This window comes from Protopterus annectens, chromosome 7.part0 (assembly GCF_019279795.1).
Source record: "Protopterus annectens isolate FY-2018-M chromosome 7.part0, PAN1.0, whole genome shotgun sequence".
NCBI lineage: Eukaryota > Metazoa > Chordata > Ceratodontiformes > Protopteridae > Protopterus > Protopterus annectens.
Genome location: NC_056739.1, coordinates 1,755,266,060 through 1,755,279,596, shown reverse-complemented (window position 1 = coordinate 1,755,279,596; position 13,537 = coordinate 1,755,266,060). Strand labels below are relative to the sequence as shown.

The 13,537-nt window shown below is 35.7% G+C and overlaps 1 protein-coding gene across 3 annotated transcripts in view; it reads right to left on the bottom strand.

Moving 5' to 3' along the window:
• The window catches only part of LOC122807225 (alanyl aminopeptidase, membrane), a 1,192,582-nt gene that overhangs the window by 319,235 nt on the left and 859,810 nt on the right, over nt 1-13,537 (bottom strand). For all 3 annotated transcript variants that reach the window (XM_044078301.1, XM_044078300.1, XM_044078302.1), the window contains 3 exons: nt 12,163-12,306; nt 7,724-7,789; nt 6,874-6,939 (listed from right to left, as the gene is read on the bottom strand). In XM_044078301.1, the coding sequence (XP_043934236.1) occupies nt 6,874-6,939; nt 7,724-7,789; nt 12,163-12,306 (276 nt within the window). The remainder of the gene's footprint in view (nt 1-6,873; nt 6,940-7,723; nt 7,790-12,162; nt 12,307-13,537) is intronic.

Genomic DNA, 13,537 nt, shown 5'->3' with positions numbered 1-13,537 from the left:
GGCATTCCAACTGCCAAAATCAAATTTAAAAGAGAAGAGCAATATTTGATTTTTGGTCTTCTCCAGCATTTTCTGTTTTTTTTTTTTTTCTTGGTGTGTCAGCACTCAGTGTTATGTGTGCTTGTATTTCAATAGGGAGTCATGTTGGAAATATGGTAGTTTACAAACTTTTCACACTCATATGTATATTATTAGAAAGCTCTGGGAAGACTATACAGGTGTCTTTTATATGACTATTGAGTGGGCCATTTTGGTAGACTCTTAACTGCCATTACTGTGGAAAACTGTTAGACCCCTTCCTCTTCCCAGACCATAATGCTTAATATTTGCAGAAGATTACTCAGAATATGTGCTATCAGACATGCTAATGTTCCCAAGAGTTTAAATGGAAACACAGAGCAATAAAGACAATTTCTTTTACTTGAAGTCTGCCATGGTATAGACACTGACAATGTACATATAATTATGCAAAACCATCCCAGTGTTATGACCTGTTAGGCAGTGTCTGTGTCACAACAGGTAGCACACTCACCTGTAGTACTGGAAGACCAGAAAGCTTTGGGGGTCTATTAAACGGCATAATGTTGAATTGCTGATAATGTAGTGCAGCATTTGGGGGGGTGCTGTACACCTGAATGTGTTGTCCTTTGGATGAGACATTAAACAGTGGTACCATCTGCTACAGTTGGTGGTAGCCCAAGTGAATGCAACAGATCCCACAGCACCTATCAAAAAGAGTTGGGCAAGTTTCCTAGTGTCCTGGCAAAATTTTCCCTAGGAGTATAAATACCGCCTACAAAAGAGGACACTAGACTTGTGGGCTTAAACTTGTCAACAAAGAATAAATAAAAATTCAGTTTTATTAAGCTGTGAAACCACTTAATGTCACTAATGTCTTCCACCGTGTACATATTGTGATCTGCCTCCAAGACTGGGTCATAAATCTCAGAAGCTGATATAAGAGTGAATAAATACTTCTTACAGCATATGTTAATTGTTCATACCTATGTTAATAAAGGAATCATAAAATATTCAAAAGTTAGGACAGAAATGCTAGAACATCCAAAAAATGTTTCTAGTATTGTATAACTCTACGGCCCCATCTTCTGTGTCTGTCCTTTGGCATTAACATATAGCTAGGAAGTTCAGTCTCTAAATCTTCAATGAAGAGTTTCTGACTAGATTAAAACTATAGAGATATATTTATTATATATATATTTATTTATTTTATATTTGAATATATTTATATATATTGATTGCACTGGTAAAATAAATCTAAACCTTCAATAAAGAGTTTCAGACTATGTTCTACAATGGCAAGTCTTCTTCTTCTTTCAGCTTTTCCCGGTTAGGGGTTGCCACAGCAGATTACCTGTCTGCTCATGACTGGCAGTGGCATTTTACGTTGTCGAGTTGCCAGCCCGGCGCCCAACCTGCCACATAAAGCACACACAATGTTCTACAATGTCAAGTATATATTGATAATACAGGGTAACCAAGGATTCCAAATCAAAAACTTATTGTGACAAAATAAGTAATACTGAAATGGCATAGTACATACCATCAACTGGATGTGAATAATATATGTTGTTTAACATTACAGTATGAAGTTCTGTATATTCCAAACTGCTGAAATATTTTTTAATGTGCTCAGCTATGTATCCTTTACTCGCCTATTCCCTGAAGAATCCCATTTAACTATAGGCAGAAGCAACATATATAAATGACACTGCATTTTGTATAATATATATATATATATATATATATATATATATATATATATATATATATATATATATATATATATATAAATTTATATCAGATTATTGAGGGCTCAGAAAGTCAAACGTCATAAGGCTGAGACCACATCATCAATTTTCTAAAAACCTGAACAGTGCAAAAACAACAAAATCTGTGTTTTTGCAAGTGAGCAAGCCTCCCTGCATTCCCTACACCCTCTGCAAATTATATACACCAACTCCAAAGTTGCACTGTGGTGGGAAAAGAGGAAATGTTCCTGTTCTCACCTGATTTCAGTACAACCACTTTGAGTTTTAGGAAAGTCAGTGATATGATTGTGACCAGGCTACATTTGACTTTCTGAATACTCTATAATCTGTTCTAAACCTAAATATATGTGTATATATATATATATATATATATATATATATATATATATATATATATATGCAGGTCTACTTCATAATATTGAAAATCCAAAATGCTGAAGACTAAAACTCTGAGATGAGAATCACAAAAGTGAAAATGCCGAACCACATAAGTATTCCCAGGACAAGTAAACACTTGCCCAACATGAGGAATCATGCCCTTTTTCCCACTGCAGTGTGATCCCAGAATTCGCATATATAGTTGGGGGGTGTGGGGGCACCGCTCCCTCACCTAGGTGGGTTTTAGATAGTGCAGTGTGTTTTAATGTAGTGTTGGGCAAGTGCTTACTTACCCTGGGAATACTTACGTGGTTCGGCATTTCCGCTTTCATGATTCTCGCCTCGGCATTTTAGTCTTCAATGTTTTGGATTTTTCATATTATGACGTAGATCCATAAATATGTATATAGATAGATAGATATACATATATATGGGTGTCAGACAATAAATTGAAAAAAAACACCTTTTCTAATGACAAATGTTTAAACAGCAGATCAAAAATTGAACAAAACAAAGAGAAAACTATTTTTTTGTAGAGGGGCAAGCCCCCTGTGATCCCACTCCCCCTGATAATTATATATACCAACTCTGAGATCACAATTCAGTGGGGAAATGTTAATGTCCCCAACCACCATTGTAATGTGTTCTTGTACTAAATAAAGTAGAACAACCATGAAGCTCAAAACACACAAACAAACCTTTATTCCACAAAGTGTATATCACGATTTAGCTCTTTTCTCAATACATGACATCCTCAGAACCATTGAATAGTGCATACAATACAAACAATGAATAACAACTATTGTAAAGCCACACCCCCATGAAATCAACCAAATCATAGATCAGGAAAATTAGAAACCACCAATCTTATGTCATATATTGTTTCCAATGAATTTCATGAAATGTATACAATGAAAAACAATCATAGGCCCCCATTTAATTTAAACACACCCCTGTTGTTCACCCAATAGAATAGCTGGAAAGCAACTATCAATCCATTATGTAGAATACAAAAATCAACCAATAGAAATTGTAAAACCAATATATTGAATGGTGTCTGAAAAATCTATTTGCTACACCATGAAATGATGTGGCAATGGAGACTTAACACTACAGCACAACTTGGTATGAATGATTCCATCTCGATTATTAGTGAATTTAAATATAGGACTACAAAATTATAGATTTTCTTTGGTTATCACTTTTCTACAGACTTTTGTGAACTGCTCAGTTTTACAATGACTATTTGTTGATTTTCCTATTCTACATACTGGGGTGGTAGTTGTTTTCTAACTACTCTGTTGGGTGAACAACAGGGGTGTGTTTAAATGAAATGGGGGCCTATGATTGATTTTCATCTAATATAGTTCATGAATTTCATTGGAAACAATATTTGACATAAGATTGGTGGGTTTCTTACTTTTCTGATGTATGACTGGGTTGATTTCATGGGGTGTGTTTTTCAATAGTTTTTATTCATTATTTGCATTGTACACACTACTTAGTGGTTCTGAGGATGTCATGTACTGATGAAAGTGCTAAACCGTGATACACACTTTGTGGAATAAAGGGTCATTTGTATGTTTTAATCTGCTTGGTCATTCTACTTTATTATTTCCTTTTAATGTACCAGTCCAAGAGTTTCACTTGGTTTTCATTGAGTGTTCTTATGCTAAGTAATGCTGATATACATTGGTCAAATGCTTCTTTGACTGATTGTACTGCCATTCTGAACTTTTGATATTCCAAACATTTGATATTTTGGATGTTCAACCAACTGTCTGCCTCCCAGATATATAAATATAACTATATACATATGCATACACACACACACACACACACACACACACACACACACACATATATATATATATATATATATATATATATATATATATATATATATATATATATATATATATATATATATATATATATGGATTCACTTCATAACACTGAAACTTCATAATACTGAAAATGACAAAACTTCATAATACTGAAGACCAAAATACTGAAAGCTCAAAATACTGAAACTCAAAATACTGAAAACACATATTATGCATAAACTCAGCTTAAACAACATAAATCATAGCAATTTCTACCAAATATATGCAGGGGGGCAAGCCCCCCTGCACCCCCCACACCCCCTGCTAATTATATATATCTACTCCAAGATTGCACTTAACTACACTATGTGCAATCTTGGAGTTGATATATTTATATATTTGGTAGCAATTGTTATGATTTATGTTGTTTAAGCTGAGTTTACGCATAATATGTGTTTTCAGTATTTTGAGTTTCAGTATTTTGAGTATTCAGTATTTTGAGCTTTCAGTATTTTGGTTTCAGTGTTTTGAGTTTCAGTATTTTGATATTTCAATGTTATGAAGTGAATCCATATATATATATATATATATATATATATATATATATATATATATATATGTATGCATATAAAATATATAAACATATGTATAGTACAGCTTCTGTAGAAATTTAATTTCAACATCAACCATCTCAAACCATAGGAGGGAAAATAATATTCTAATTATAGTCCTTAAAAGTCTAGACATATAGTGCACATGTTTCATATACTCTATAATTGATGAGCACTACTTCATTTAGCACTTCTTCTGCATGTATCTCCTACAAGACATATAGGTGAGCACTAATCATATTACCTTGGAATGAAAACGGATATATATTTGTGATTAAATAAAGATCAAATCAATTGCTGTTTTGTTAATTTGAGTTGAATTTTCAAAGTAATATCATCTGTTTCTCAATGTTTAAAATTACAGATAGTATAAACTAAGCTGTAATTAAATTATCAAAGGGACAAGAGTAATATCTGCAGCATAAAACAGTGTATGTCAGATGAAACCAGATAAACAAAATGCAGGTAAATCAAAGGACATGTCCCCCCCAAAAAAACAAACAAATAAACATATAAATAAATAAAGCATAATATTGAATTGCACTTACATTAAGCTTTTGTCTATCATGGTTTCATCAGATTTAAATAACTTTTGGAAAATTCAACACATTTATGCATTTAAACAGTAAAAGACAAAAAGCTAACCATGTGTGATTTTATCAACTAACTTTCAGAAACATACATATTCTATTTTTCCTTGCATTTCAATAATCTCTTTATACTAAATATGTAATTTAAACCTGGATAATGGGCCTTCAACTCTATCTGGCACATGACTTCTGTACACTGCAATTCTGTTAGGTTAATATAACCTTTGCAGCATTTTAAAGTAAAAAGACGTTCCTTCCCTATTTTTACAGATATGCTTGGCTGGTGTATTTTTGTAGTCATACTCACTGATAGCAGCACTAAATTCCTTTATACAATCAGGAAAGGGTCTCTTAAGTTCTACCAAACTTCATATATACTGCATTTGCAATCAGTCATATATACCACATGTTCACTTCTACATATAGTAGAACATTTAAAGGTATACCTTACCCCTTTAAGTGGTTATGCTCTTCTTATATCCTAGAACTCATAATTACACATTTTACATTATTGATATCTATATATATATCCACATTATTTGGATATCATTTACCTCCTTCTTCTATGCATTAAAAGCTTTTTTATTCTAATGTTTCATATACAAACGTAAATGCCATGCTTAATTTTTCCACAATGTTAGCATCTTCAGACACCAGCTTCAGGTTTCATGGATCTAATAGCCCAAGTTTCCACAGTGTTCTGGATCATATAAACTTTATCTTTAAGATTATTGAACTGTTAACACTGTCCACTTAAATGACTCTTTCGATAAAACAAATGCAGCTGTGTGACCTGTTTGCTTTTTAGTACTTCATTTCTATGAGCTTCAAAGTTTTCTTTAGGTATACCATCCAATAACTTGCTTTCCATCTCTTTTGTACCTTCCTGAAATTTAATTTCACCACTTTTATTTCTAAAATATTTGAGAAAATGACCTCTCAGCATTTACTTTTTTTGGATAAAAAGGGTAACCACTATTTTGGGGAGAAGTTGGCATAATACTTAAGGTTTTTACCTCACAGATACAAGGTAAGGTGCTTTCTGACCTCTGATTATTTTCTAGACTTGTAACGGTCTGTCGACATTTAACTATGAACTATCCTAATGCAATTACTTGAATGTTTGCTTGGCCTTTGAATACAGTGATATGTGTACTTTACATTCTTGAGGGTGGTATATTATTGGTGTTTTTGAAAGTAAAAATCTTCTGCATTCTGGGAAAAAGTTTGTTTTTAATCAAATTAAGTTTTGTTGGGTGAAAATGTACTACAACTTGAATAAAGCATATATTTTTTATTTGTTACAAGTTCAGTGGTCCATTCACTTTTTCTTCTTTGGATATTTAATTAACTTGCTTTCTATTACCATAGTTGTAGAATGACACCACATTCTAAACCATAAGTGGAAAAAAAAGCTTGTTGTATATATAACTAAAATAATGATCATTAATTAATGCACATTTGAAAACATTGAAAATATCTACTGCTAAAGGTTAACTTGCCTTTTGAAGTTGTGTCTAAAGGTCATCATAAATTGTTAACTTACCTTTTGAAGTTGTGTCCAAAGATCATCATAAATTGTTAACTTACCTTTTGAAGTTGTGTCCAAAGGTCATCATAAATTGTTAACTTACCTTTTGAAGTTGTGTCCAAAGGTCATCATAAATTGTTAACTTACCTTTTGAAGTTGTGTCCAAAGGTCATCATAAATAGTGTTCCCATAAGCAAATTCATTCAGGTACATCTGTGAGAAGAAAGAAAAATATAGCAGGTAGGGAACATTCATCTGTTGTCTTGCATAACAGAATCATATGCATTACTGACAAAAAATAAATACTTTATTTAAAGAACATTTTAAATCTCAGTGGCTTTAATTGCATTTCATCTTGCAACAATTTTATTACAATCCCTTGAGTGATACAGCAGAACTGTATTTATGAGGGATAGGATTAGTGTTAGATCAGTAGAGAAGAGATATGCCTAGCTGTAGTGAAGCTCAAAAGGATTGCTTTATGATTTGTACCATTTAAGAAGCTTTCTGGAAGAAGTATTCACTTTACATTAGCACTGCTTGTGCCAAAAGTTCATCAGTGGGTTGAAAGAAGTCATTTTTTGTCATTAATGAAATAAGAATTTTGGCTGAGCTGTTAAAAAAATGCCTGATGAGCTGATGACTGTAGTTCATGACATCATTTCAAAAATGTTATTAAGAGCATACACAAAGGAAGACAGAATAACAGGAGACAAACTGAAAGTTAGAAACAGATTATGGGCATAAAAATAAATAATATCTGTTTGTCTGCTTAACAGTCAAAACAAGTAAAAAAAAAAAAAAGAATTCCTGATGATCAAACAAGGAAAATTCTCCTTAATGTGAAAAAAAGCCATTTCGTATGCTTGATATATTTACAGATGCAGCACAAACTCCCTCACTGTATTTCATTTGAAGTTATTCACCCAAATTAAATAACTGGTATTTCAAAGAAAACATGGAAATAATATAACTTTTCAGTGATGCTGAGACTTACATTGAGACCATTTGCAAACAAGGGCTCTGTGAGGAAATTTGACAGCATTCTTATTACTGAAGCTCCCTGTAGAGTATAAAAAATCAAATGTTATAATGTAGAAATTCAGATAGTAATGCATTTAAAATTCTACTGAATTGCAGCCCAGACATCAATGAGTCTTTCTAGTTTATCATTTCATATTTAATACACACAGTTGCATAGTACTTTTTTAAGTGCTTTACAATCATTTTAATTTTGTAATCAATACAAATATGCTGCTAATTCTCTTGAAGACCCTCTGTAAGCTTCCTTAATCTGTCTCATTGCCTTTTGTCTGTTTTGCTTTGTGATTATAGACTGTCTTCTAGTCATTAAAGGTTCATAGCTTGGTACTAGGCTATCAGCCCTAGGGCCTATACAAGCCTAGCCATAACAATTCCCTGGCTATTTCTTCCCACACTATTTACTTCCCTGGACCCCTGTCTAGCAGGGCGACTGACATGATCCCCAGGGTGAATTTCCTTTCTCCCATCCAATCGTCAAGGTTCCTTTGAAGAGGGCCAAAGAGGCACTCTGCTTGACATGCATGGGCAGTCTATTCCAGAGTCTGGATGAGTCTCTGGGTCAGCAACCCATCCCTCCAGCATGTTTTTTTTTATTGCGATGACAAGGTTTAAATCCCTGAGCATGTGGCTCTGAGGGATTAGGATTTTTGTAAGTGTAGCATGTCCAACAGCTCTGGGTTTGACATGGCCTTGTATGTTAAGCAGAGATTGCCTCTGAGTAGATGATGTGCGACAGAGTATAGCTGGAGTTTTTTAAGGTGGTCAGCTTAGGTCATTTTCTTTAGGCCTGTGATTCTTTTAGTGAGGTATTCCTGTGGCCTTTCCAGTTGTTGCAGATGTCTTGAGAGGTACATACCAAATGGGGCATTGTATTCTATAATGAGTCTAATGAGGGATGAGTACAGTGGGACAATGACCTCCTTTTTTCTGGATGAAAAGCCCTTAGTGATGAGATGTGCCACATAGAAGGATTTCCTGACTGTTGTGGCAATGTGGTTATTGAAGGTGAGACCACTGTCCACCTGTGTCCCTAAGTCTCTTATCATACTTTTGGTGTTTAGTGTACTGCTACCTATGTGGTAATTCACGGGTACATGTTTTTTTCCCAAAGGGGATAACTATACATTTATTGGCATTGAGCTTGAGCCCATGGCTCATGCACCAAGCATCTGTTTCTGTAAGGCCCTTTTGTAGAGTAGCCACATCATTTGGGGATTCAATAATGCCTCACAATTTCAGTCATCTGCGAACATTGTTAGCCAGAGTCCCTTAATGTTGGCCTGTACTTCAGAGAAGTAGATGCCAAACAAGAGTGGTCCCAGGACTGAACCCTGAGGTACTCCACTTGTCACTTGTCTGGAGCTGGATTTGGCGTCAGCTACTTTTACAGTGTGGGTTCTGTCAGTAAGCCAGTTGGCAACCCATTGGGTGACATAGGGATTAATGTCCAGCTTAGTAAGTTTATCTATGATTCCAGAGTGGCGGATGGTGTCAAAGGCCTTGGCGAGGTCTAGATAGGCTGTGTGGACCACCTTACCCTTGTCTATGGCTCTGGAGACTGATTCGAAGAAGTCAATCAGGTTCAGGAGACAAGATCGGCCCTTCACGAACCCAAACTGGGTGGGGTCCAGTGTTTGAAGGTTGCCAATGTCTTTGTTTATAAGTTCCATGATAATACACTCCATAGCCTTGCAGATAAGGCTGGTCAGACCGATGGGACGGTAGTTTCAGGGATCCAAGGTGGATCCCACCTTGTAGAGTGGGATAACTGTAGCTCTTCACCACTCAGTGGACACGAAACCTGAGGTGAGGCTATGATTAAACATGACACTTAGGTGAGGTGCCAGTTCATATTATAGTTTATGTAGTACACAGCCCGGAATGTCATCTGGTCCGATGGATGCTGTATTCTTAGCTTTGGAGAGTGCGTTTTTTACCTGTGTGGCCGTTATTACCAGAATTTGGCAATCTTCCGGTATTGAGATGGGCCATTTAGGGGGTGACAGGGAGGTGAAGTTGGCACTGAATCGATCTGCCAGGATATTGGCAATATCCTTGGGATCAGTATATTTAATGCCATTCTGTTTTAGCTCAGAGCAGATCTGAGCATTGCCATTTAGATTCTTGATATAGTTATAGAATGCCTTGTGGTTGTCTTTGGAATCTTTGGCAATTTTATTTTCGTAACTAGCTTTGGAGGATTTTATGAGAGATCTCAGTTTCTTACTGAGGCTGGTAAGAGAATTTTTTGCATCCTGGGATTTTCCTCTTTTCTTAAACAGTTTCTTCTTTTTGTTGTAAAGTTTGTTTATGGCAGGGGACAACCAGATTGGCTTCCTTTATTTGGAGAAGAGCATCTTGGTTCTATCTGGGATGGCACGATTCATGCATGAGTGGATGTGCTTGTACAGTGCCTAAGTGTAGGATTCAGCAGTCGAACTTTCAGTTCCTGTCTGCATGGGTGTCATGAAGTTTGTCACTTCTGACTAGAGTAGCATGAAGTTGGCTTTGGAGAAGTTTTTTATGGAGGTTTCCTTACTGGGGGGGAGGGGTTGGGATGTGTATGTTAAGGGTGATTAGCTAATGGTCAGACCTGACTAATGAGGGGGTGACCATAGGTGTGGAGCATCGATTTCCCATGTTGGTAATGACCAGGTCTAGAATATTGGAGCACCTGGTGGGACTATGGACTAGTTGATCCAGGGCATTGGAATTTATGAATTCCAAGAACCGTTGGGCAAAGGTTTTGGTACCCGAGTAGTTTTTCCAGTTAATGACAGGGTAGTTAAAATCGCCCAGTATTAGGGTGTTTGGTTCTATCTTAATATTTTCCAGTATGTTTAGAAAGGTGTAGTGAGAATCTTGGGGCATGGTGGGGGATCTGTAGCAAGCTACAATTTGGATTGCAGTCTTGCCTAGTGTTAGTTGCACCTGGAGAATTTCAGATGCATTGTGTTGGGCAACTAGCCTGGTGGTGTGAATATCCTTGGTGAATACTGGCACTCCTCCACCTTTAGTGTTTCGGTCCTGGTTTGGTTGCCGAAAAGTGTGGTAAGAGTTGTAGTCTGGTATTGCAGGGGTGCTCTCTGGCGCCTTAATGTTGTTGTACCTTCTATGCCTTAGACGTGTCCTTCTTTCCCTACTTTCCCAACGTTTTGCTGTTAACCTTTTTCTTCTTTTGTCATCCTTATACATTTTTCATCCTTTACCCCACTCCTGTCTATCCGCTTAACCCGTTTTTTTCCTAAAGTCAGTTTGCTTACTAAGGCCCTTCTCTCTCTTTGCAGCATCCCTTTACCTTCCTCTCTTATTTCAGCAGCTGCCTTACCTTTCTTCCTGCTTTATTGATCCCTGCCTATCTGTGTGTGTCTGTTGTATTCTCATTGAAGTTTCTTTTTGTGACTTATGACTTCTTTGACCAACTTTACTACCTGCTATTTTTCACATGTTTTATCAGTTAGTAACTGCCAGCTTGCAAATAATTGCATGCAAAGCCACAGTCACAAGTTTTTTTTTATTTTGGTAAGAGCAGCCTGCTGCCTCCATATGATGTCACACAGAATAACTCAGCTGCCTTACTGCAAATTCTACAACAGCATGCATCTCCTTGTAGCTCCATGTAGCTCTACATTAGGTGAACACACAGAGCAAAATGGACACTTCCTTGCACATGAAGCCTGCCATGATATAGACAATGACAGAATATATACAATTATGCAAATCAACCTAATGTTAGGACATATTATGTTCAGCAACACAAGAGGTTCTGCCCTAATATGGCTTTAGTCATTAGCACTGACCAGTGCCATGTGAAAGCTTCACTTCTGACTTCTAGTCACAGTCTGTGTGGATTCTTTTCGGTTTGCATAATAGTTAATGTGTTTACTTCACAGGCACAGTTCAGGGTTTGATTCTCTCCTTTGAGGAAAATTGGCTATGCTTAAAATGGTCCACAATGTCAGCTAGCCTAATACTTACCTATGAACCTATAATAAAGAGGGAGGGTTCACATAATGGTTACCTGACACATAGAAGGTACAGAGTTTGATTCTAGCCTCTGGTTATTGGTTAGGCTTGTAATAATTTGCAGACCAATAACCCAGTATTTAGGAGAGGTTGACATAGTAGTCAAAATGTTTAGCTGACAGGCAGCAGGTACAGGGTTTGAGTCTCACTAAGGGAAGTTGTGTAATTTTGAAGTAGTCTATAAGTGCAGCTAGCTTTGTACTTGCCTATGAACATATGAATCCCCTGGATCTTTCTTGCGCTGCATTGGCGCCGCACTATACTATTCTTCTCCCTGTTACACCCACGCTGTTCTATCACAACAACAATAGCAGCAGAGATATTCGCATCCAGAACACAAAACAAATCACAAGAAAAGCAACTTGCCTTACTGTATGCAATAGCATCAAACAGCTCACTAATCTCACTCGGAGTATTAACATCTTCTTCTTTTGAGGACAGTGGATGAGATGATGTGAGGGCATCTACTCCCATGGCTCGATATACATCGTACTGCACAATTAGGTCAGTCTGTTATTAAAAAGAAAGGAAGCTCATTAACTAAAATAATTTAATAATTGTTCAGCAACTGTAAATGCCTTTAAGAAAAAAAAAACATCTCAACATGTGTCTTGCTTTTAATTGCCTTGTTGTGTGTACACTTAAATCATTTTTATTACACATGAGCTGGTTTGTCTTCAAGTTTCACAATTTAACATCTGAGAAATGACCTTATCACCTGTAACCTTTTTTACAAGCACCTTCCTTTATTAAGCTATGCAGATAATGACTCAAGCTTTGACAGTATACATGCTAGAACAATAAAGAAAGAAATAATTCAGTGTATTTGGAATGTGTAATGAAACACTTGAGTACAACTATGACAGAAGTGACAGGCCTCAGTTTTGGAATGGAAACTAGGATCATCACATTTTGTAAAATTGTAAGAAAACACAAAAACTGACAATTACATAGATATGAAAAGTAATATGAAGATCAATCGCATTTGACCATGTGTTTAATTATTTACTTAATTGTTGTTAACCAGATAAGTAATGGCAGGATCCTTTCCAGCATTCAGGCCACATAGCAAAATGCAACACCTTGGAACTTCACAACAGCACAAAACAAAAGTATATTAATCATGCAAAGCCAATCCCTTTTTTATAACAAAACGCAGCATAGCAAAAGTACATTAATTGTAGAGCACCTCTCCTATGGCACATTTCAAAAGCATAACAGTTTACATAAAAAAGCATAACAGCTTTTATTACTGTAAAATGACCACTAAAGATAACTTTAGCATGATCTGTGTGCTTTACATTGTTATATACAGTATGTGCATTTCATTTACCACTTCTAAAATATGCCTTTAGATTACATTTATAGGAAAACTATTTTCACTATTTACTTTGCAGTTGCATTAGTTAATTTTGTATGCTAAGAGAAACTGTACTGATTCGATGTATTTATCTAGGTAAATCCTAAGAATTCATAGTATCTTACCACAAGTACATTTGCTGTCATGTAATAGGTAGGCTTTTAGTTGCTTCCTAAAGCGTGATCATTTTTTTTGTTTTATAATTTAATGTAACAAATTGTTTCAAATGCAAGGAAGAATTCTGAAGGATCTTTTGTACTACTTTCTATTATAAATCCTGGTCTTTGGGACTGGATACTTGTTGGATTCTAAGAGAGTAAATTCCATGTTTCAGAACAAGTTTATTGTTTTAGGGTAAACAATCATTTTTGTATTGTAATT